Below are 22,836 nucleotides of genomic sequence, written 5' to 3'. Positions count from 1 at the left end.
CCACATCTTGATTACTGTGCTGAAGTCTGGTCTCATGGGTTTCTTGGGAATGAGGAAGCAGTGGAGAGGATTCAGAGGAGAGTGACCAAGATGGTGAGTGGCCTGTGGAATGTTTCCTATGAGGATAGATTGAAGGTGTGTAGATTGCAAAAGTTGGTTGATAGCAGAAAAAGAGTGGATATGATTGAAAATTTAAGTTGCTTAAAGGATTTTATAGGATAGATGCAGGATAGCCGACCAGAACATCCCTGGAAGTTGAATAAAGGTGTGGTCAGTAGGGGAGTGAGGACTAGATTTTTTGTTTGGAGAGTAGTGAATGAGTAGAATGGATTACCAACATCAGTTGTGAGTGTGCTTTGTCTGTTTATAGGTTCAAGGAGAGGTATGGTAGATAGTGTGGATATTTTGGGTCTCTCGTGATGAGTCTTCAGACTCCACTGAGATGTCTGTATAATAATAATAATAATAAATAACTTTGCAAGGTATTGTTATTGATGTTGAAGTAGAGAAAGAGTAGGATAAATTCTTTTTCTTTTCTTTTTCCTTTCTTTCTTTTTTTTTTTTTTTTCCCACCAGAGGTCAGGCCAACAATTGTGGTAGCGGTTAGTCAGTTTCTTTAACGAACCAGTATGATTATAGTATAGCTTGTTTCCTGTGTATATTTGTACGCTCCAGAAGATGACCTTGACATAAAGGTCGAAACGTCGAATTGTAAAATTTTAGTAATAGTAAACTAAAGTTTTTATTCAAACACGGTAGTTGTCTCCATAATTTCCAAAAATGCAGTAGGATAAATTGTTTTTGAGAAAGTGGAAGTAATGGAATTTTTAGGTAATACTGTTCATATGGAAGAACTGCCTCAAAGTAAAGTGTGAACTTGGCAGTGACCCTTCTCCTTTGTAGTGTACAGATTGTAATATGATAACAGGATTATTTAAGAAAGGGTTACATCTTGAAGTGTTATTAAGATAGAATCGCTAGCATTTATAGGGTTCTTTTTTGCTCACATACTACTAGAAGGTCCTAAAGGCTACCTAAGTAATGATAAAAACGTTTTTTTCCCCTTTAGGTGAATGATTTGTTTCTATTTCATAGTATAGCTGTGAATGGAAAAGAATGTTGCAGCGCACATGATTTGGTCTTGCTTGTCATACCTGTAAAAGATATTATTATTCGTGACACCTCAAGGAGTCAGAAGACTCATTGCAGGAGGACACCTATTTTACAACTCTCCGTCTCCACCAATACACCGATCTTCTACTACCAATCATCCACATCAGCATCATCCCCCACCCACCACCACAGCTAGTATTTTTTGTCTGTAAATTGCATGTGTCCTGAAGGGCCGATTTGTCTGTATGCAGGATAAAAAAACCCTGAGTTTCCAGGAAGAAAAAACCCTGCTATCTCCATATGAGATCGGCTAACTCACCTTCGATTGAAAAAGTCCATATAAAGATTCCTCCCATCATGACGAGAATCGAACTTAGGCCTTTTCCAATCGAATGGTGCAATGTGCCGTCGTTCTTCCAACTGCGCCATGGAGGTGCGAGTTGAAGCCAATGATATCACCATCATTGGCTTCAACTATCTAACTATGACACCCAAACATGATTTGAGTAGCAAAGTAACATAGCAAGTAACAAAGATGTGCTTTCAACTGACAAAGATAATTGATTATTTAAACAGTACATGTTGTCACTGTTTGGACTTTGCATCCTGCTGACAAAAACAAGAAAAATAAAATTTTAAATAAACTTTAGTTAAGAAAGATTAAATTAAAAATTAATATAACATTTGAAGAATACCATCTGCATCATCCATATTGCTAAGAAAATCTTCAGGTGTATGAGGTAAACTATAATTAGATCCTAAACCCAGACCACTATCTGCACTTTCCTGTCGGCTGTGAAAATCTGTATTTCCTAAAAAAGGATCAATTCCTGTAGTAGACACTGGAGGTAATTCAGGAGTGGATCCTGTAGGTGAGGTAGGTACAGAAATTTCTTCGCCAAGACTTTGTCTTAATAACAACTCCTAAAAACAAAGAAATTATTTTAAAAAATAAGTTAATGGTTTTATATAAATATAAAACTTTTATATTCTTTCAACTTGATTTTGTTATTGAATTATATTCAGAGGATAGTCTCACATACACATATAAGTAATTGGGAAGTACAATGTTTCAGAATAAACTAAATTACTCATTCCTCAGATGTATGAGTAATTGAGGTGTATGCAATTTAGTTGAATTATACCCTGTTCATGTCAATTCAGCCAACTTGACTGTGCTAATGATTCAGGAATTTTGGGCCATTCTATCTTCCACATAAACATGTACCATTGCTGGATGTACTGGTCTGATCTAAACCTAAATTTCTGGCCAGAACTTTAGGTTTAGGCCAAGTTCATTTTCACACAAACAATGTTGCATCAGAACTTGCATGAGATGCACTTTCGTGCAGAAAGAGACGTTAAGTCTGTTTCCATAAAACTACCACAAAGAAGGATGCCCTGTACGATCAATTTTTCACACCTACTGACATCTGACAAACATTACAACCAGAGGCCTAAGTCAATAATACCAGCAGAAAACTCCGAACCATTATACCAACATGATTGAAACTCATCCTGTTTGTCAAAATGTTACTACAGACGTGTCGTTACCAAAGAGTTAGGATGATGCATTTAAGACACTTCCCAAATGGTGACCAGATCTCTGCCAGAAAAAGGGTACAAAGCCTTCCAACACTCTACAAATCAATCATGATGTTCTTAATACCACTGTAGTTTGCACCGCTAAGAACCCACGTTGATGCTCAGCTTAAGTGCCCTAATACTAATTTGAATCTCCTATTGATTGATTGCTTCTATGTTGAACTGCATCACCCCAAATCAAATTTACAATTGATTTGGGGTGATGTAGCATTTACTGATGTCACAAACAAACTACTGGCCACTGATAACTCTTTCAATGTATATAACTTATTCTCTGCATGGAGTTGCTCTTTACTTTTTGTAAAGTACTGTAAAGGGTATATCTGTTTTTGAAATACGGCAGCACAGACCATATTGTGGTGACTAAAATATACATGCCAGTACAGTTCATTCGAAAACAGGGGATGTCCCAATACTCATTTCAACATTCTGTTGTATGCATTTGTTTTAAATATATAAACTCTGGTGAACATAACTGCAACATTCTCATCCATTCAGGACAGGTTGAGTGTTCCATGGATTCTTTTCCCCTATTGGGTTCTGTCTTCCGCCAGTCTTGCCATCTGTTGGAATGATGTTGAAGATCTATTACTAATAATGATTGAAGTCATATTAATATAAGAACCATATTCAAATAAAATATTTTATTTGTTTAGTGTGCTGATATATTCCAAAAACTTTTACAAGGTGATATAAGTTTGAAAAAAAAAATTGTATGCCTATTTTTCCTACCAAAGATGTCACAAACATTGTTACATTTTTGACAAAAAAACTTATAAAAAACAAAAAAAATACATACAACTGACCAGCCTGCCTCAAATCATGCTGGGCTGACTTTTCTATCAGGCCCTACTTTGAAGAAAATGAAGTAACGAAGTAACTGTTAATAGAGACTACTTACTTGTAAATGTTATAAATTTTCTATGCTACAGTTAGAGTACTATACATGGTTGGCTATTGCTACAGCAAACTCTTAGAGCCCACAGGAATACTTTGTTATAGTTGATCGTTTGCTAAAGTGAATATTTTATAGAATAGCACTGTACCAATGGGGGCCTTGGTTGGTACTTTCAGCAGATTGTTATAGTGAGTGAATTTGATATAAGTGTTTGCTAAAGTGAAATTCAACTGTATGCGCATCATCTAGTTTTAGCAAGATGGTGCTATGTGCCACACACACTATGAACAGTAGTTTTTGTTAGTTTTTCAAAACTAACATTTTGACAAACAGGTGAGTTTTGTGTTTTAACAATGTACTACAACACCATCCTTGGGGCAACTTAAAAACAAAAGTTTATAAGGCATACATAACTGAAATAACCCAAGATATGAACTTCAAAATATCATTAGGGCCATAAGAGAGATAAAACAAATAAAATTTGGCAAGTTAATGGACTGGTGATGTATGCAACGTATACATCAGGGGGTCTGACAAACCTGTCAAGTACTGCTGACAAAAACAAGAAAAATAAAATTTTAAATAAACTTTAGTTGAGAAAGATTAAATTAAAAATTAATATAACATTTGAAGAATACCATCTGCATCATCCATATTGCTAAGAAAATCTTCAGGTGTATGAGGTAAACTATAATTAGATCCTAAACCCAGACCATTATCTGCACTTTCCTGTCAGCTGTGAAAATCTGTATTTCCTAAAAAAGGATCAATTCCTGTAGTAGACACTGGAGGTAATTCAGGAGTGGATCCTGTAGGTGAGTTAGGTACAGAAATTTCTTCATCAAGACTTTGTCTTAATAACAACTCCTAAAAACAAAAAAGAAGAACAAAGAGCACAAAAAGAGTAATCATAATGGGAGACTTTAATTATCCAAATATTGATTAGGTAGCAGTAGAATCTCATGAGAAGAATGAAAATGCATTATTATTGAGCTGTTGCGTGACAACTTCCTCAAGCAGCATGTGACAGAAGGTACTCGAGGTCAAAGAGTGTTAGATTTGATTATAGTGTCAGAGAGCGTTTCAGTTAAAGACAACTATTCTGCCTCTGGTGGTGACAGTGATCATGCAGTACTCGCTCGGGAAGTGACTAAGTTTATGAATGTTCCATGCAGAAAAGGTTACATGCTGAACTACTTATTCTTGAGTAGTCTGCAATTGAGCAGGTTCTTTTCTTAGTAGCAAAAATGTTCCTTCCACTCTCTTCTGTTCCGTTCTGAGCCTTCTCTTTCAAGGTTGTGTACCTGTCTCCATTCAGCATGTCGTCTAGCATTGTTTTCCTTACTCTTCCTCTGGGTCTTTTTCTGTCTATTTTTCCTTTGATGGCATCTCTGATGATTCCATTCCCTCTCAGAATATGTCTTATCCAGTTTCCCTTTCTTCTTTTTATCCTCCTTAACAGACTTCTTTCTTCTTCTTCTACTCTTTTAAGACCTCTTCATTAGTTATTTTATCTGTCCATTTGATTTTTTCCATCCTTCTCCAAATCCACATATCAAAGGTTTCCAAAATCTTAATTTCTTCTTTTTTCAATGTCAATTTTCAACTGCATAGAGGGCAACACTCCACACATAACATTTATTAGTCTTTTCTTAGGTTTCTATCCATTTTACTTCTGAATAAATTCCATTTTCTATCAAAGGTATCTCTTCCCATCACTATTCTTGCTTTTATGCCATTTTTACATCTTCCATCACTGCTAATCACACTTCCTAGATATTTAAATATCTTTACTTGATTCAATTTTTCCCCATTTATTCTGATATCCATATTTGCCTCTTCCTTGCTATTTTCATTACCTTTGTTTTTCTTATGTTAATTTTCATTCCATAATTGATACAGGATTCCAGTAATCTGTTCAACAGATGTTGTAGTCCTGTTTCAGTATTTGATAATAATGCCTTGTCATCTGTATATCTTATTGCAAATATTTTGTCTACTTCCAATCTTCATTCAAAGTCAAAAGCTTTTTCAAAATCTACAAACAGATATTAACTTCTTTATTCACTTCCAGGCTTCTTTCACTCATTATTCTTAACAGTCCAATCACATCTCTTGTTCCCCTATCCTTCCTGAAAACAAACTGATCTTCTCCAAGAAATTCTTCCACCTTAGATGCAATTCTTTGTGTTAAGATTCTCATAAGTATTTTTGATGTATAGGAAAAAATATTAAGGTCATAAAATCTTTTGGTAATTCTCCTTTGAGAATATCGACAGTGCATGGGGAAACATTTAAACAATACTTAAATGATGTGATATCAAAATGTGTCCCGAGAGTTCAAAGAATAAATAGAGTAGGAGTCAAACGGATGTGTAATCTCATTAAGCAAGAAATTCACAAGAAAAGGACGATGTGGAAGGAATACTGTTTGCATAAGGACGACGTTTGTTATGAAAGTTATAAGCAGCAGGCTAGAATAGTCACAACTGTTGACTATTCTAGCAAAGTCTAAGTAAGAAAAGAAACTGGCTCTGTGTGTAAAGACAATCCACAAGAATTCAATCGATATGCCTGCAAGTAAAAGAAAATGAATAAAAAAGAATAACTTATAAATCCAGAAGGCGTGAGGGTTACAGATGCAGAAGAAGTTGTTCAGTTAATGAGTGCCCATTTTGTTAAAAGCTATCAACCTGGTGAACGCAACATTGAGCTCACTGTTACCTCTTCACTGAAGAATAAACGCAAGTGTGTGAGGCCAAGGTTTTAGAGCTGTTGCACAAATTGAATAAGAATCCAGCAATACGGACTGATGGAATATCAGCACGTGTGCTAAAGAGTTCAGCTGAACTGGCTATTCCTTTGAGCAGGCTGTTTAATATGAGTCTCAGAACAGGGAAGATTCTGCAGGAATGGAAGGAATGTATGGTAATTCTATTGCACAAGGGTGGTGCAAAGACCGATGTATCCAGCCATCAACCAATTAGTATCTCAGGAGTGGCGGCGAAGATTTTGGAAAAATTGGTTAGGGCTCGCATTCAGAAATGGGGTGACAGTGAATTTCTACTTTGCAATGAACAACATGGGTTTACTAAGGGAAGGTCATGCCTTAGCAACTTGTTCACATTCTATAACAATGTTACCATTAAACTAGACAAGGGGAATGGATACACCATGATACTTTTGGATTTTGCTAAGGATTTTGACAGAATATAATATGGTAGACTGTTGCATAATTGGAGAAAATGGGTTTGAGTTATACAATATTAGCATGGATAAAAGGATGGCTGACTGACAGATATCAAAAAGTGGTATATGGGGGATCTAAGTCTGCAAGGTTTAAGGTCCCTGCTTCTCCATCTTCCAGCCACCATCCTGCTGTTGAAGAAGAGGCTTTGATTCTCAGACTGACATCATCTCTAGATGATCCTCCTCTTCCAGAATATAACCATCAAATTCTTAAATATCTCATCCAGACTCACCTTCTGGGAATGGATATCACAGATCAGTTGAATGACTACCTCCACACTGAATTCTCTGAACACTTCATGCCTCGTCAACATCAGCCTACGTCTCATTCTTACAATGACTTTGTCAAATAGGAAGCAAAGGAAGAGGGCCTATGCAGCTATGTAGGCCCTCTATAAAAAGAATAGAGGGCAATGTGCCAAAACCATCCTTGACGGTGCTTCCCCTCCACCTCTAGCAGACTTACATGATGATTTTGTCAAATTCTGGAGTACAGTCTTTTCTGCTCCACCTCCACACTTCCCTGATTATGATGACCAACCTACGATATTGAGGCCCATTCCTGCCCTTCAAATATACCAGCCTGTTCTCCATCCAGGAGATTAAAGCAGCTCTTCCATCCAATTTCTCTGCCTCCAGACCTGATGGCTTTCCTGCGTCTAGGCTTCGGAAGGTGCTGTTGAAGATTCTTCAAGTTGAAGATTCTTAGTGGACATTCTTCTTTTAGTAAAGTAATACCACCACACTTACGTGCTTCAAGAACTATCTTCATTCCGAAGAAAGAAACTTCAAGCTGTGCGTCAGACTTTAGACCTATTACCATCTCCCCTGCATTACTTAGACTCTATCATAAAATATTAGTTAAATGACTTCAGCAACATATACAGCATGACTATAGACAAAGAGCTTTTGTCCCTTCGGACAGCTGTGCTGAGAATATATATCTTCTTTCTTCTCTTCTCTTCTCTCTGATTCCCAATGCCACCTTAAGCCTCTATGTATGCCGTCGCTGGACCTCCAAAAGGCCTTTGATAGTGTCTCCCTTCCTGCTCTCCTTCGAGCCCTGTCTATTGCTGGATGTCCAGAACCTTTTCTTTCCTATGTTATGAAGCTATACTTGGATAGCTCCATCACTACAGGGTCCCGTGCAACTTCTATTTCCACAGTGTGGGGTGTTCACCAGAGTGATCCTCTATCTCCCCTTTTCTTTAACTGCGTCATAGATGAGTTTCTTCATTCTCTACCTAGCCATATGGACTACTCTCTAGGCGCTTCTTCCTTTAATGCTATGGCCTTTGCAGACAAACTTATTCTTGTAGCCTCTACTAAGATAGGCTTGCAGGAACTCCTTGACTGGGCAGTTGACTTCTCTATTCGAGGCCTTTCTATTAATGTAGAGAAGTCCTGCTCTTTATCTCTTGTCCCCTCTGGTCATGACAAGAAGCTTAAGGTCGAGACTACAGAGATTTCCCTGCACGGGAGGCCGTTGCATGCTTTGACCATCCTGGAAGAGTGGAGATACCTCGGTATCATGTTCACCCCAAAGGGAAGGTCTTCTGTCCCTTCTATCCCCCTTCTATCCTAGAAGCTGGGATCGCTTCTTTGAGGAAAGCTCCTCTCAAGCCCCAGCAAAGACTGTTTCTCCTTTCCTACTATCTCCTACCTCACTTTTACCACAAGTTGGTGCTTGGTAGGACACATATCTCAGTACTGTCCCGAATGGACAGGGCTATCTGTTCAGCCATGAGATCATGGTTCCGACTGCCGCCTGACACTCCTACTGCATATTTCCATGCGAGAGTGAAGGATGGTGGGCTTGGGGTTCCATCACTTAGATAGCTGATCCCATGCCTGCGGCTGTCAAGAATCGCGCAGTCAGAACTATCTTCTTCCCCCATCTGCAGAGAGACTTTCTATAGCCCATTAATACAAGAAGACTTTAGGCGAGCTAAAGGCTGGTCCCATTATCAAGGTACTTTAATCGAGTCAGCACCTGCAGAACACAAGAGGTGAGCATCTCTGTTGCACTGTTCTGTAGATGGTGCTCCTTTAAAAGTCATATCTTGTGCCTCCCCAGCATGATTGGGTAAGGGATGGCACCAGACTCCTCCCTGGGTTCGAGAGTGTTGACCATATCAGGACGAGGATCAATGCCCTGCCTACTCGAGCCCGCACAGCTCGATGGGGTAGTGATGACTCCAACTGTAGGACTGGCTGCCACTACAGTGAGACATTGTCTCATATAGCCCAGTGTTGCTTCCGCACCCATGGGGTCCGCGTGAGGAGGCATGATGCCGTGGTCTCCATTCTGAACAACTGCTTTAAGAACAAAGGTTGGGAGACTGCGGTGGAACCACATTATAGGACCTCCGCGGGTTTGCATAAGCCAGACTTAGTGATTAAAAGAGATGGTGATGTTTGGGTAGTTGATGCCCAGGTGGTGGGAACAGGGCGCTCACTGGCCTATAGCCATAATAATAAAGTAAATTATTATAAAAATAACCAAGATCTAGTTAGTAAGATATGGAAGGAGCACGGGGCAACTCCGAAGTTTACCAGCACCACCATCTCTTTACATGGCGTATAGAGTGCAGATAGTTATAAGGACTTAAAACAGCTTGGGCTTACGCAAAAGGATATAAAAGGTCTTTCCTTGAGGCCCTACAGGGCACACTGGTTGCATGGCGTTGCCACCAGAGAATGACTACAATGATAATTAGAACAGGCATAAGGTAAAACACTTGTAAAGGCTTAGGCCTATATCAAGTTTGGACGAAATGTCTGGACCTGATGTAAGGGTAGTACTGCCCATAACTAGTACAAAGATTAATAAAAAATAATAAAAAGTGGTGTACCACAAGAATCAGTGCTTGGTCCACTGTTATTAAATCTGTACATTAATGATATTGGGAAGGATTTGACAAGCGACATACAGATATTTGCTGATGATGCAAAGATAGGTAGGGTAATCAGGAATGTTGCTGATATGAAGTACTTGCAGAATGATTTGAATTGGCTGGAATTGTGGGCATGGGAAAATGGGGGTCAGTTTAATGCGAGTAAATATCAAGTCATTCACTTTGGCATGAGATATCCAATATCGTATTATATTGGTGGGATTAGGCTGGAAGAAACTGATGAGGCTAGGGATCTTGGAGTGTTAATATTATTTTTTTATGTAGACAGGAAGTTGAAGTTTAGGGGCCATGTGGCAAAGATTGCAAATACAACTCAAAAGATAACTGTGATGCTGAAATGAATGTTCAATGTAAAGATAAGGATGTTATTTTGCCTCTTTACAAGGCCTTGATAAGACCTCACTTGGACTATTGTGCACAGGTCTGGTCTCCTGGTTTCTGTTGTGATTCTGATATATTGGAGAGAGAGAGAGAGAGTACAAAGGAGAGTGTTAAAAATGATATCAAGATATTTAAATTAAGGGGATATAAAATCTCACATTGTTTCAAAACCGAATAAGAAACTCAAAGATTGGAATCAGAGAGTTTCATGCCGAATATAGTAAACTATAAAGTATCAGCGATCACTAGCGTGAGCTATTGCAAGTGACCCTAGTACGTAGTACAATACCAGACAACTCGTTGCAAGAATGATTTGAATAGGCTGGAATTGTGGGCATGGGAAAATAGGGGGTCAGTTTAATGTGAGTAAATGTCAAGTCATTCACTTTGGCATGAGATATCCAATGTCATATTATATTGGTGAGATTAGGCTAGAAGAAACTGATGAGGCTAGGGATCTTGGAGTGTTAATATTTTTTTTTATGTAGACAGGAAGTTGTATATCCCCTTAATTTAAATATTGTTTATATCGCTGAAATGAAGCTTATTAGATCTTTATATTTAAGTAACTTAATGGTTGCACCTGTTTGGAAACTCGTATAGCAGAGTATATAAGTTCTTTTCATTATACACTTTGGTATTAATTTGGTCTACCTACTCACTGATGAAGCCTCAAAAAAGGCTGAAACCGGTCTGGGTAGTCACCTCCCACCATAATGTAATAACAGCATACAATTCCTAGGAAATGTGTTTTTACATTATGGAAAATACCTAAGAATAACGATCTGAATTTTCCCCACCTTTGCAACGAGTTGTATTGTACTACGTACTAGGGTCACTTGCATTAACTCACGCTAGTGATCGCTGATTATTATTATTATTATTATTATTATTATTTCGGGCGACTCCAGGAGTCCTTAGACTCATCGAGGGAGGCCCTAAACATCATGTCCACACAGCTATGCGATTACATTCTCACAGTATCTATCATACCTTGCCTTGAACTCGTTAACCGTCATAGCACCCACAACAGACTCTGGCAGCTTATTCCACTCATTTACCACTCTATAAGTAAAGAACCCAGCTCTAACACCCCTCCTAACTACAGTCTTGCCCAGCTTCCATAGGTGTCCCCCTAGTTCTCCCACCACCAGTCCTGATCTCAAAAATATCCTCTGAATTAATCCTATAGAATCCCTTTAGCAATGTGAATGTCCCAATCATATCTCCCCTCCTCCGCCTATCAACTAGTTTCTGCAACCCACAAATCTTCAACCTGTTCTCATATGGTTCATTCCATAGACCTGTTATCATCTTAGTCACTCGCCTCTGGATCCTCTCCACCTCCTCTCCATCAAGAAGGAACTGAGGTGACCAAATCTGGGCACAGTAGTTGAGATGAGGTCTTATCAAGGCTCGGTACAGAGGTACATAATAACTTGCTTGTCTCTGCTCGTCAAGGTATTTTTCAACAACCAAGTGAGTTGATGAGCTGATTTAGCTACTTTTGCAATGTGCCCCCTAAACTTCATCTCCCTATCCACCAACCCTCCCAAGTCCCTGGCCTCATCAATCTCTTGGAGTACAGTTCCACCAATGTGGTATACTGCTGCTAATCTTTTCACCCCAAAATGCATAACCTTATATTTTGTCACATTAAATTGACATCCATTCTCCTTAGCCCAGAACTCCAATCTATCTAAGTCATCCTGCAGGACTTTGACATCTTCTGCATTCACTATTGCCCTACCCAACTTTGCATCATCAGCGAACAAATGAATTGTTCCACTTAGATCCTTCCCTATATCATTAATGAACAGATTAAACAGCAGTGGTCCAAGAACAGAACCCTGCGGCACACCACTAGTCACAAGTCGTCTTTTGGACTCTACTCCTGAATAAACTACTCTTTGATATCTCTCCATCAACCAACCACCTATCCATCTCACCAACCCTATATCCATTCCCATATGTTGTAGTTTACGGATTAGTATTCCATGTGGTATCCTGTCAAACGCCTTTGCCAGGTCCAGCAGTATCACTGTAAACCCATTTCCCTTATCCAGTTCAGCCGTCACCTTGTTATAAAACTTGAGCAAGTTACTGAAGCATGATCTACCCTTCACAAAGCCATGCTGTCCCCTGTACAGTATCTCATTTTCATCAATCCATTCCTGTATTTTTCCCTTGACTACTTTCCCCAAGACCTTGACAACGACTCCTGATATGCTGATCGGTCGGTAATTTGCAACCGTAGTCTTGGATCCTCCTTTATGCAGTGAAACTATTTTCCCCTCTTTCCACACCTTCGGGACTAAACCAGACCTGAGACTCAGATTAAGCAACATGGTCAAGGGCACTGATAATTCCTTAGCTGCTTCACGCATGACCCGTGCCGGTATACCATTAAATCCCACAGATGTGTTCACATTAAGGTTCTGTAATAGACTAGTCACCTCTACTTCATTCATCACTATTCCCGTATAAACTAATGATTCCTTCATTTTTTCAATGTCACCACCTGGATGATATGCTTTTGCAAAGTGCGTGCTCAGTAACTCCACTATATCGACTGATTCAGTGACCTCCTTACCATCGTCATTCCTTAAAATCATTTTGCCGTGTACAGTTTTTTTCTTGCTTGCAGCATATTGAAAGAACTGTTTGCGATTCTCTTTTGCTTGCAAAGCTAGTTTCCTTTCATAATCCGCTTTTGCTTTTTTTACCACACTCATTACCTTTCTGGCCTGCACTTTATACCATTCGTGTGCCTGCAGGTCACCCCTTTCTTTAAATTCCCTCCACAGTTGTTTATTTTTTTTGCAGCTCAAGCTTAATGGTGTTATTCATCCATTTAACCCCTACTTGTTTTACTATTCGGACCCAAGGTATACAATCAGCCATAACCTCCTGTAAATGCTCCTTGATCACTTCCCATGCTCTATCGATGTCCAGCCCTTGCAGTTGTACATGCCATGGCACTGATCCAAGCAATCTCCTAAGCTTGTCATACTTGCCAGCACGGTAATTCCACATATACTCTGTCTTAATGGAAAATTCCACACCTTTAGCCACCTCCCAGGTCAAGACCTTATGATCACTCTCACCAATAGGTGGCAACATGGTCATATTCATTACAGTCAAATTCTCAGATGCTATTACCAGGTCAAGCACTCTCACACCCCTAGTATTTTCAATTACATGCTGTCTCAGATAGTTATCCCTTAATAATTGAATAAAATCCTTTTCCTTCCTCACATGTGTCCTCTCCTTCTTCCAATCACTGTTACCATAGTTGAAATCCCCCATAATAATTACCCTCCTTCCACTCATTTCATCAATTTCCCTATGCATACTATCTCCACCATCTATTCCATCACCTGGTCTATAGCAGCACCCAACTGTATATTTTATTCTGCCAGTCTCAATCTCACACCAAATAGCCTCAAATGAGCTCCTTTCACTATCCTGCGATACAACTTCAATTCTCCTTGGCTGCAGTTCATCAGCTATCATCAATAATACCCCCCCCATTTTATTCTCTCTGTCCCTCCTAAACACACTATAACCTACACATTCTATCCGACTAACTATATCATCTTCCGTCAGCCATGTTTCACTAATGCCAATAACCTGTGGCCAGGAGGAGCCAATCAAGGCCAAAAATTCTTCCTTCTTGTTCCTAATACTCCTGGCATTAGTATACATGAAATGCAGTGGGACTAAGAGGTGGGACCTCTTAGTCCCACCCCTATATTGATGAGTTATTTTAAATGACCCATTCCCATTTTTTTGTCCTTAGTGCTGGCTCGGGTACATTATATACATTCTTACACTCATCTGTCTCACTGATGTCTGTATATCCACCCCCCCCCCCTCCTTGGTAGTTCTAGTTTCCCTGGTTTTGCACATCCATTTTCACTTCATTCAGCAACACTCTTTCCAGTCTCTGCACACCAAGTCCATTCAGATGCAGGCAATCCATCTTGTATAAGTCCTTTCACCCTTCAAACTCATTCCACACCACACCGTCTGCATAACCTATGCATAATGTCATTTGTGATTATGGCCCTCCTTCTAAACTCCTCTCTGTCATACCGCGGCAACAGACTAACCATTCTAACTCTGTCACTCTTTTCTTTCGCTACCTTTAACAATACTTTCAAGTCCTCTCTCATAAAAAATTTATCACCTTTCAATTCATTCGTACCCACCACAATTATTAATTCTTTCACCCTCTGTTTTTGCACTCTAATACTCTCACTTACATCCTTAAATTTCACACCCGGTAAGTACGATTTAGTTACACTGCCATCTATCACCCCTCTTAATAACGAGTCACCATACAACACTCTTTCCTTCATTTCAGAAGCTCTCTCATTCTTACGCTGTTTATTTACGTTAGCCGAATCACTCTGGAAAGAGTTTTGCAGGTGCTCTAATTGCCGCTGCGCATTTTGTATCACTGCGTGCAACCTAGCGATTTCACTTCCTACAAATAATTCCTCATTATTTTTATCATTTAAACCATTTTCTCTCTTTGTATGGTTGTTTTCACTCTTTCTTAGATCACCGCTCTCATTGCCATCTTGTACATCGCAATTCCTTATCAAGCCACTATTTTCACTCACAATCTGGCTTTCTTCAACCATAACTATCTCACAACCTGACACATACTTCAACTCCTCACTTTGCTTACACTTTCTGCACATTCTCCCACCACTATCACTTTCAATCCAAATTCCAGCCTCATTCGGGAATGCATACATCCCACACACATCACATTGGACAAACTCTCTCACATTATAGTTTTTGGACAATGGCATTGTATTTTTAGACGCCATTATCTTATGTTGCATTGGCGCCATATTCAAATCTATGAAACGTCACGTTATATACTAGATTAAATAACGGAATTCACACCAAAATCCCACAGACACAACAAGCTACCAAAATTAGGCAATGTTACGTTATGATTTTTACCTATATTCTAATTTTTACTCAAAATTGTACTTAGCTTTTGGGAGCTCTCTGAAAACACAACCATCCGTCTGGCCCTCTGATACTTTATAGTTTACTATATTCGGTATGAAACTCTCTGATTCCAATCTTTGAGTTTCTTATTCGGTTTTGAAACAATGTGGGATTTTATATCCCCTTAATTTAAATATTGCTTATATCGCCGAAATGAAGCTTATTAGCTCTTTATATTTAAGTAAATGATATCAGGATTGTAGAATACTGATTATGAAGACAGATTGAGAATTTGTAGACTGCAGACACTAGCAAACAGGAGAAGAGGGGTGATATGATTGAGACTTACAAACTCCTGAAAAGTTCATACAAGATTTCAATCGATGGAATTTTTCAATTTATGGAGGGTGGGGAAAGAACGAGAGGGCATCCTTGGAAGCTGAGAATGAAGGCTGCCAAGAAGGATGCGAGGGCTAGATTTTCTCTCAGAGGGTGGGGCATGATTGAAATGGATTGCCATTAGATGTTGTGAGTGAAAGCAGTGTGAATGAATTCAAGAATAAGTATGATAGCTGGTGTGTGTAATATGTGGGCTCCCTCGATGAGGCTCTGACTCCCTGGAGGTCTCGCTTAATAATAATAATAATTCCACTGATCTAGCTGGCAAAGAAGTTGAGATTTTTGATGTCAGCCTGGATTTTATTCTTCCCATTCCAGTTATAATGTTTATTTATTTTCTCTTGTTCAGGACACACACATGTGATTTTGTAGTAAGCCATACTGTCCTCATTCCAAAACCTAACATATCACAACTTAATCAGCAACTGGAGACCTATTTCTCTATCTAATACTGACTACAAGATATTTTTCTGCATTATCAATACCAGGCTCAAAGTGGGAATGAGATACATAATTAAAAGAACACAAATGTATGGAGTTCCAGGCCGAGCAGTAGAATTTAATCTGTTTCTGTTACGTAATCTATTCTGCTTAGTTAATACAAAAAAGCAGTCGATAGCAGTGCTATCAGTAGACCTTACTCAAGCAAACTGGTGTGGGTAAAAAACTGCTATCCGTTATTAAAGGAGGCTACTAGAATTCAACTACCTGCCTTCTAGTTAATGGGTTCCTGTCAGACCCAGTCAAAATTCAAAAAGGAGTCAAGCAAGGTTGCCCTTTTGGTCCACTGCTGTTTGCAATGGTTCATAAACCTTTCTTACAAGGAAGTAGACAATGCACATGCTGCATGAGGAATAGCAGTTCCTTCAACTATGAAGGAAAACAAGATATTAGCATACGCTGAAGTTGTAGTGGGCACTATGAAGGATCATGATTCCATATACATATTTTTAAGTATTTTGGAAAAATTCAGCAAGATCAGTGGATTAACTGCTAATACAAACAAGACAAAATTAAAAGTTTTTGTAAAGTGGGATATTGGAGGCATTCCTTTTGAACAAACCCCTAAGCGAGAACCCTTCATTATACTTGGACTTCCCTTCTCCACTTACCCAATATTACCAATACAAGAACTTATATACAAGAACATTGAAACCTTAGAAGACTAGAAAATAGGACCACTTTCCTTTTCTTCTAAAGCCATAGTACTCAAAACCATAATCTTCCCTGCTCAGTTGTAGATAATAAATATTACAGACATTACAGAAGCTGAAGAAATGGAATCATATAAAAAGCCTGTAGAATTTTTTTGGTCCAGCCAATACCAAGAAGTTAAAAAGGAATTTCTTCAAATATCAAAGAAGCAAGGATTTGAGTGTCCTATCTTAAAATTCTGCTATTTAAGCAATACAGCTTCAAAAATCCATAAAAACACTGCTGACCAATCACACATGTGCAGACCTTCTTCTGTACCACCTGGGTTTTCGTCTTTCCCCGTTTGGAATAAATGATTATAAAGGCCCAAAAACCGCGATTGTTCCTGGATACTACAACATTCTGTACTAAACTCTAAGACTGCTACAACACTCTGGCATTGACATTCTTTCCATTAAAAAAAGTAAAATCTGATATAAAGATATCTTTAATCTTTTTTTGCTGCAAACTTCTGCAGTTGGGTACTGACAACAACACTTTGTTTCATAATTTACTGAAGTTACAAGGACACCCTAACATGAGGAATCTTGCTAGGAGAATTGCATATGGTTGCCTTCCAGTCAATACCATCTAATGAAGGTACTTTAATATAGGATATCCAATCTGTGACATCTGTTACCAATTAGAAACAGCAGAACATGCATTCTACAGTTGCCCTCTTGCCCTGCATATTTGGAACAGATTATGTAATGTGTTGGGCATTCCATTACTTACAACAGGGCAGGTTATTTATTTCTTTTTCTTTTTTTTTTTTTGCAGTACGTACCAGCTGTCAGCAATGGGAAGAGAATTTAGATTTTTATAATTAATGAATTAAAATACCATTTATGGAAGGTTAGAAAGAAAGATGGATTTGAAAACCTACAATATGACATCCAAATGCTTTATGATGTTGTACTGTAGAAATTTCATTGTTCAGTCAGACGATTTTTATATTTAGAAGGACGCATTCTAGGAAATATCAAATTTTTGGCAATGTAGTGTAGACCACATTATGCAATATTCACCAGGGAGAGATAAAATTCTGTCTATTTTTGTTATGAGAGGTTTTTTAAATGGTTCCATCCTCTTAATCCAATGTGGTCTTATGGTCATTTGCAAGAATGACTGGAGAGCAATCCCAGGCAGAGAAAGCCAATTCAAGTTTGTTAACTCAGATAAGGCTAACCACCTGAGTATCAGTCATCAGTGTGCTTTAGTTTCAATTTGTCTTTTGGTTGTCCATCTACAGGAGATTGATGAAAAAGAAAAACTGATAGCCTTTCACTGTATGATACAAAAATGTTGAGGCCTTTTCTCCCTCTCTCTCATACTATCTATCTGTTTTTCTTTCTCCTAATACTATCAGGCTCTCTTGCATAACTATACTAAGTACTCTAGGCCTATGATGAGCACCCCCCTTTACTGGTTCAACTCAATAAAGGTCAAAACCAGTCTGGGTAGTGACCCTTCCCATAATGCATAGCATTATACATGTCCATAAAGATATGTACTTTGCATTATGGGATACCAAGACAAGTGATATAAAGCCATTAGCCTCTATATATAAGTTGCCCAGTCATGAAGTTACTTCACCCGCATTATTTAACTGGACTTCTGGATATCATGAGCCTCCGTAGCTCAATCAGTATAGACGAAGCCCTTTGGTCAGAAAGACCTGGGTTCAATTCTCATTGGTGATGTGAAGAACCTTTATCTGGTCTTTTTTGACTGAAGGTGAGTTAGCCAGTCTCATATGGAGGTAGGGGGTTTTTTCACACTGAAACTCGGGTTTTTCATCCCCCAGAACAAGCAAATCAGCCCAGTGAACACACATGGAATTACAGTTATGAATATGTCCCAGCCTGGATAAAATTGGGGGGAAGTATTGGTGAACTACCCTGTAAAAATCTCACCAGGAATACTTTGTGGACAATGCCTACATAGTCACCTATGGTGAAACGACTGTAAGAGGAAAATCTGGATATCATAAGGCATTCTTAGGGAGATTTTATGTACACTTCCAAAAATATGCAAGCAGTATCCCAATACTGAGCAGATTTGGGATTTATACACAGCTAGCAAGTGTGCAAACGAGAAGTAAGGTCTTGGGCAGTACAGTATAGAAGTATTACTAATTTATTTATTATTAAATTGTTGGCTGCATCATTTGTAGAAATTGTTAAATGTTTGTTTATTATTATTTATTAAATCCTGGTCAGTGATTGCATTAATTGTAGAAATAGGCTGCCAGTGGTATCAGATTTCTATACTTATATTCAAGCACACAAGTAAGATCCTAGACATATGTATTTTGCTATGATAATTCTATATCTATTCTCAAAATTTAATCTTAACTTCAACAATAACTAAAAAATTAAAAAACGTTTAATAATACTAAAATGCATTAAAAGAAATTTACAATATTCTGAACTTTAACCGAATTTAAAATCTAAAAAGATAAATAAATAAATTACATCTTATCTGCGCCCAAAATGTGCAGCTAAAATGAAAAGACCAGATCATTTAACAAAGATAATCAGCATTATCTTTGTTAAATGACCTGGCCTTTTCATGAAAACAATTTCTTTATTTGCCACTTTTCTCTTACTAAGAGAAAATTGGCTGGATATCCAAACCTGAGTTCCTTATTTTGGAAACCACTTTGCTCTTACAAAAATCTCAAAAATGACTGTAGATTCCCTATTTACAGTCACAGATACAAAAGCTCAAACTTGGATAATAAAATTCTTGAACATGCTCTAGTTTCAGCAATAAAATGCTTTTCAGAAAAATTACACAATTTCCTTCTATTTTCTTCAAGATTAACAACCTTCTTCCTCTTGAAGAATTTCCAAGGATAAATGATCAAACATTTAAAAATTAACTTGCTGTATCTATTCTTCCATACTACTCTTCTAATGAAACTTTTAATATCTAATAAACATTTCTCCCGCTCTATGAGAAACTTCATTTCAAATTCCAAAGTTCCTATATATTTCTTCCACAACTGTGTAACATAACAGCTAAATAACTGTTAAAACATCTTTCTTTCTGAAAGACTGCTATTAATGAAACCTTTCCTTACTGGGTCCAAAAATTCTTCCATATCAAATAAATAGGGATATAGAGATACAAATAGGTAGTGAAAACTACCTATTTGTATCTCTCACTCCAGCAACTCTCTCCAGCTGCTTTCTAGTTACAGTGTTCTTTTCACTAGTGCATGCTCCAGCACATATTAACATTTCCCATTCCACTTCAGTCAAGAAGTGAGACAAGCTACCACCATTACATGTTATCTTCATGGAGCTTTGCTTGAAAGCAGTAAAATCTCACAGTTTGTCAATTAAGCAAGTCTTTTTCACTTATGTAATTTAAATATATACAAACACTAAACTATGATACTGATACTAGTTTTGGCCAGACTAAATTACAATGAATGTAATTTCATTGTAATTAAATACAGTAAATTCACTTCGTTAAAAATTAACGCTACACGTAAACATATGACTACTGTAGATAAACAAATAAACTATCAGTTGTGCTTTTCTACACAATATAAACAGTATGGCGGAGATTGTTCCGAAGAATAGATGTGGATGGAATGAAGGAAGTTGATGAAAAGTTAGTTCAACGGGCGTGGCTGCTGTAGTTAAGTTAATTTAAATTAAGTTTCAATTATACAATGAGTAACTATACTTTTAACTCCATTTAGGTTATAAACTATTTATAATGTTGCCATTCTATATTACCTATGATTGACCTGGTGATCTCAGTTATGTGATTTGATATCTGTGCTGAGAAGTAACATCCAAGTATCAGAGAGAGCTAATGTGCACATGATTACAAAAGAATCAACAGCTATTTAAAAGAACTTACTTTGATCACCAAAACAGACAGCTTGAAAGCAAACTGCAGTGAGGAAGGGAATTTAGTGTTAGTCCTAGAAATCAGAAAACAATAGCACATAGCCAACAACTAGGTAGTGCCATTGTGGCGAGCTAAGACTAATATGGATAATTTGTTTATGTCTGACAGAGCTATACATTCTTGTTGGTGCTTCAACCAGCATTATATTTGTAAAATCTCTCATATGTTACTATGTAACTCATCATGTTCATTTTTACATGGGTGTTACAAGGGTGTTAGAACTAGGTTTTTTACTTGGAGAGTCGCGAATGAGTGGAATAAGCTGCAGAGTCTGTTGTGGGTGCCATCACTGTGAATGAGTTCAAAGCAAAGTATGATGATAGATACTGTTCGAATGCCGGATTCTTGACATGATGTTTAGGGCCTCCCTTGATGAGTCTAAGGGCTCCTTGAAGTTGCCCATAAATAATAATTCTGTGGATGGTGGAGTGTGGAAGTTGTAACAGTATTTATGACAAGATTGTATATACTAACCAAACTCAATATGTAACTATATATGCTAGTTTTGAGACGTGCACATGATGTGTACAATGGAGTCCAGGCCTTTATAAGGTGAAACAGTGAAAAGAACTATGTCTTAGGGTTCTCATTCTCCTCTTACCTGGGTCTGTTGCCACATAAGATCCATTGTTGGTAATGAAAAGGGAAGCATCACAGTTTCTTAGTTTTCCAAGTCTCCTACTTGGATCCACTGCCATGATAAGTACTGTGTTGATCCTGCGAAATGAGCTGCACACTGTTGCCATGTTAAGGAGCCTAAATGGCATAGAATAATCAACGACTCGGCAAAGAAGAAATTTGGTGGAAAATCAAGAACGAGCCACAAGAAGGAAAAAAGGAGCACTTTCGTATGAACAAAAGATTCATGTAAAAGGCAGTGCTGAACAAGAATTATAAGTACTTATGTGATAATTCTGAACAAGAATGCACATCAAGCGTGTCTGTTTATGGATGCAATAAGATAATGTATATTGATATCGCATTAAGTATAATCAATTTATATGTATGTATGCTTTATTGTCAGTTTGTGTATATTTGACTACCAGGATATTCTAGATTGTGATTTAACTTTAGAGGAAGAAACATAGAACTAAGTCTGAACTGGGAAGAATTGAAATTGACAAAGACTTGCAATGGAATTGTATGTATGTGTTAATGTGGATCAGACTGTAAATATTCCTTTTTGATTTAATTAAATGGATTGTGAACAACACATTGGACTGATTCTGCAATGCACTATCCTGAAAATTTCGAACCTGCATAAGATTATGTTTAAGTGATCAATAATTAAGCCATGACTAATTAAAGGTAAAGATTAATATAAACGGGGAATGCTAACAATATTTGCTTGTGGTTTAGAATCTTATAATCTTGCACTGAATACATAGTCTAACTGGAGCCGTTGTAAAACAAATAAATTTGTTTTACTATAGAGCGTGAAAACAGAAGATCTAGTAGAAATAAATAAATGGCAGCAGTCGACCTTTTTGACAAATTCATGAAATTTAAGTGAAAGAAAAAAAAAAAAAAAAAAGGACAAAGCAGGGTGATAGAAATACAAAATGTTACAATACATTCACAGTTCAGTATTAAGTGAAATCGTGCGTATTATCTGTGATGCAACTTCATATGTGCCTTCCATAAGTAATATCAGCTGTGACCAGGAATGTTTCCTGTTTATACAGGAAACTGTTGCAACAACTACAAAACCATACTCACACAAGATTTTTCCATTATCTACTGTATTAATTTCACCAATTCCACTACTAACTCAAGAAATGCATCTAACTTTTATTTGATATCTTTAAACAAGTTGTAATTTTTGTCCATACTGTGAGTAGAATTTACATTCTTATTTAGGTTACCTATAGATCTAAAGAGCTCCATTTGTTTTACCACTTCACTTTATATTAAGATGGAGTGAGAGTGGAAAACATCTGTTTTTGAACAAACAGGCTAGAGGTTCAACTAATACCAGGGATGTTTGTATATGTCTTTCAGTTGCTGGTATGAGATTACTACCCTCTTACTGGAGATCAGAGGGAGGGGGGGGCTTAACATTCCAGCCATAGTAATAAACATGCTATAGGTTTTGTTACTCACAGTAACATAAAAAAGAAAAAAAGATAAAACATAGGAAAAAAAAACTTTAAAAAATAATAAATAATTGAT

At 37.7% G+C, this 22,836-nt stretch overlaps 1 protein-coding gene across 3 annotated transcripts in view; it reads right to left on the bottom strand.

Annotated features, from left to right (window-relative positions):
• Window positions 1–22,836, bottom strand: part of LOC150100507 (transcriptional coactivator YAP1-like) — a 182,907-nt gene that overhangs the window by 63,831 nt on the left and 96,240 nt on the right. For 2 of the 3 annotated variants that reach the window (XM_090402510.1, XM_090402511.1), the window contains exon 5: window positions 1,809–2,037. In XM_090402510.1, the coding sequence (XP_090258636.1) occupies window positions 1,809–2,037 (229 nt within the window). Of the gene's footprint in view, window positions 1–1,808; window positions 2,038–4,260; window positions 4,484–22,836 lie in introns of those variants that run through there. The other variant, XM_090402512.1, reaches the window with a different exon arrangement.

Source organism: Typopeltis vanoorti, chromosome 13 (genome assembly GCF_054136105.1).
Source record: "Typopeltis vanoorti isolate ZY-2024b chromosome 13, IOZ_Tvanoo_1.0, whole genome shotgun sequence".
Lineage (NCBI taxonomy): Eukaryota > Metazoa > Arthropoda > Arachnida > Uropygi > Thelyphonidae > Typopeltis > Typopeltis vanoorti.
This window is presented reverse-complemented; position numbering and strand designations above follow the sequence as displayed.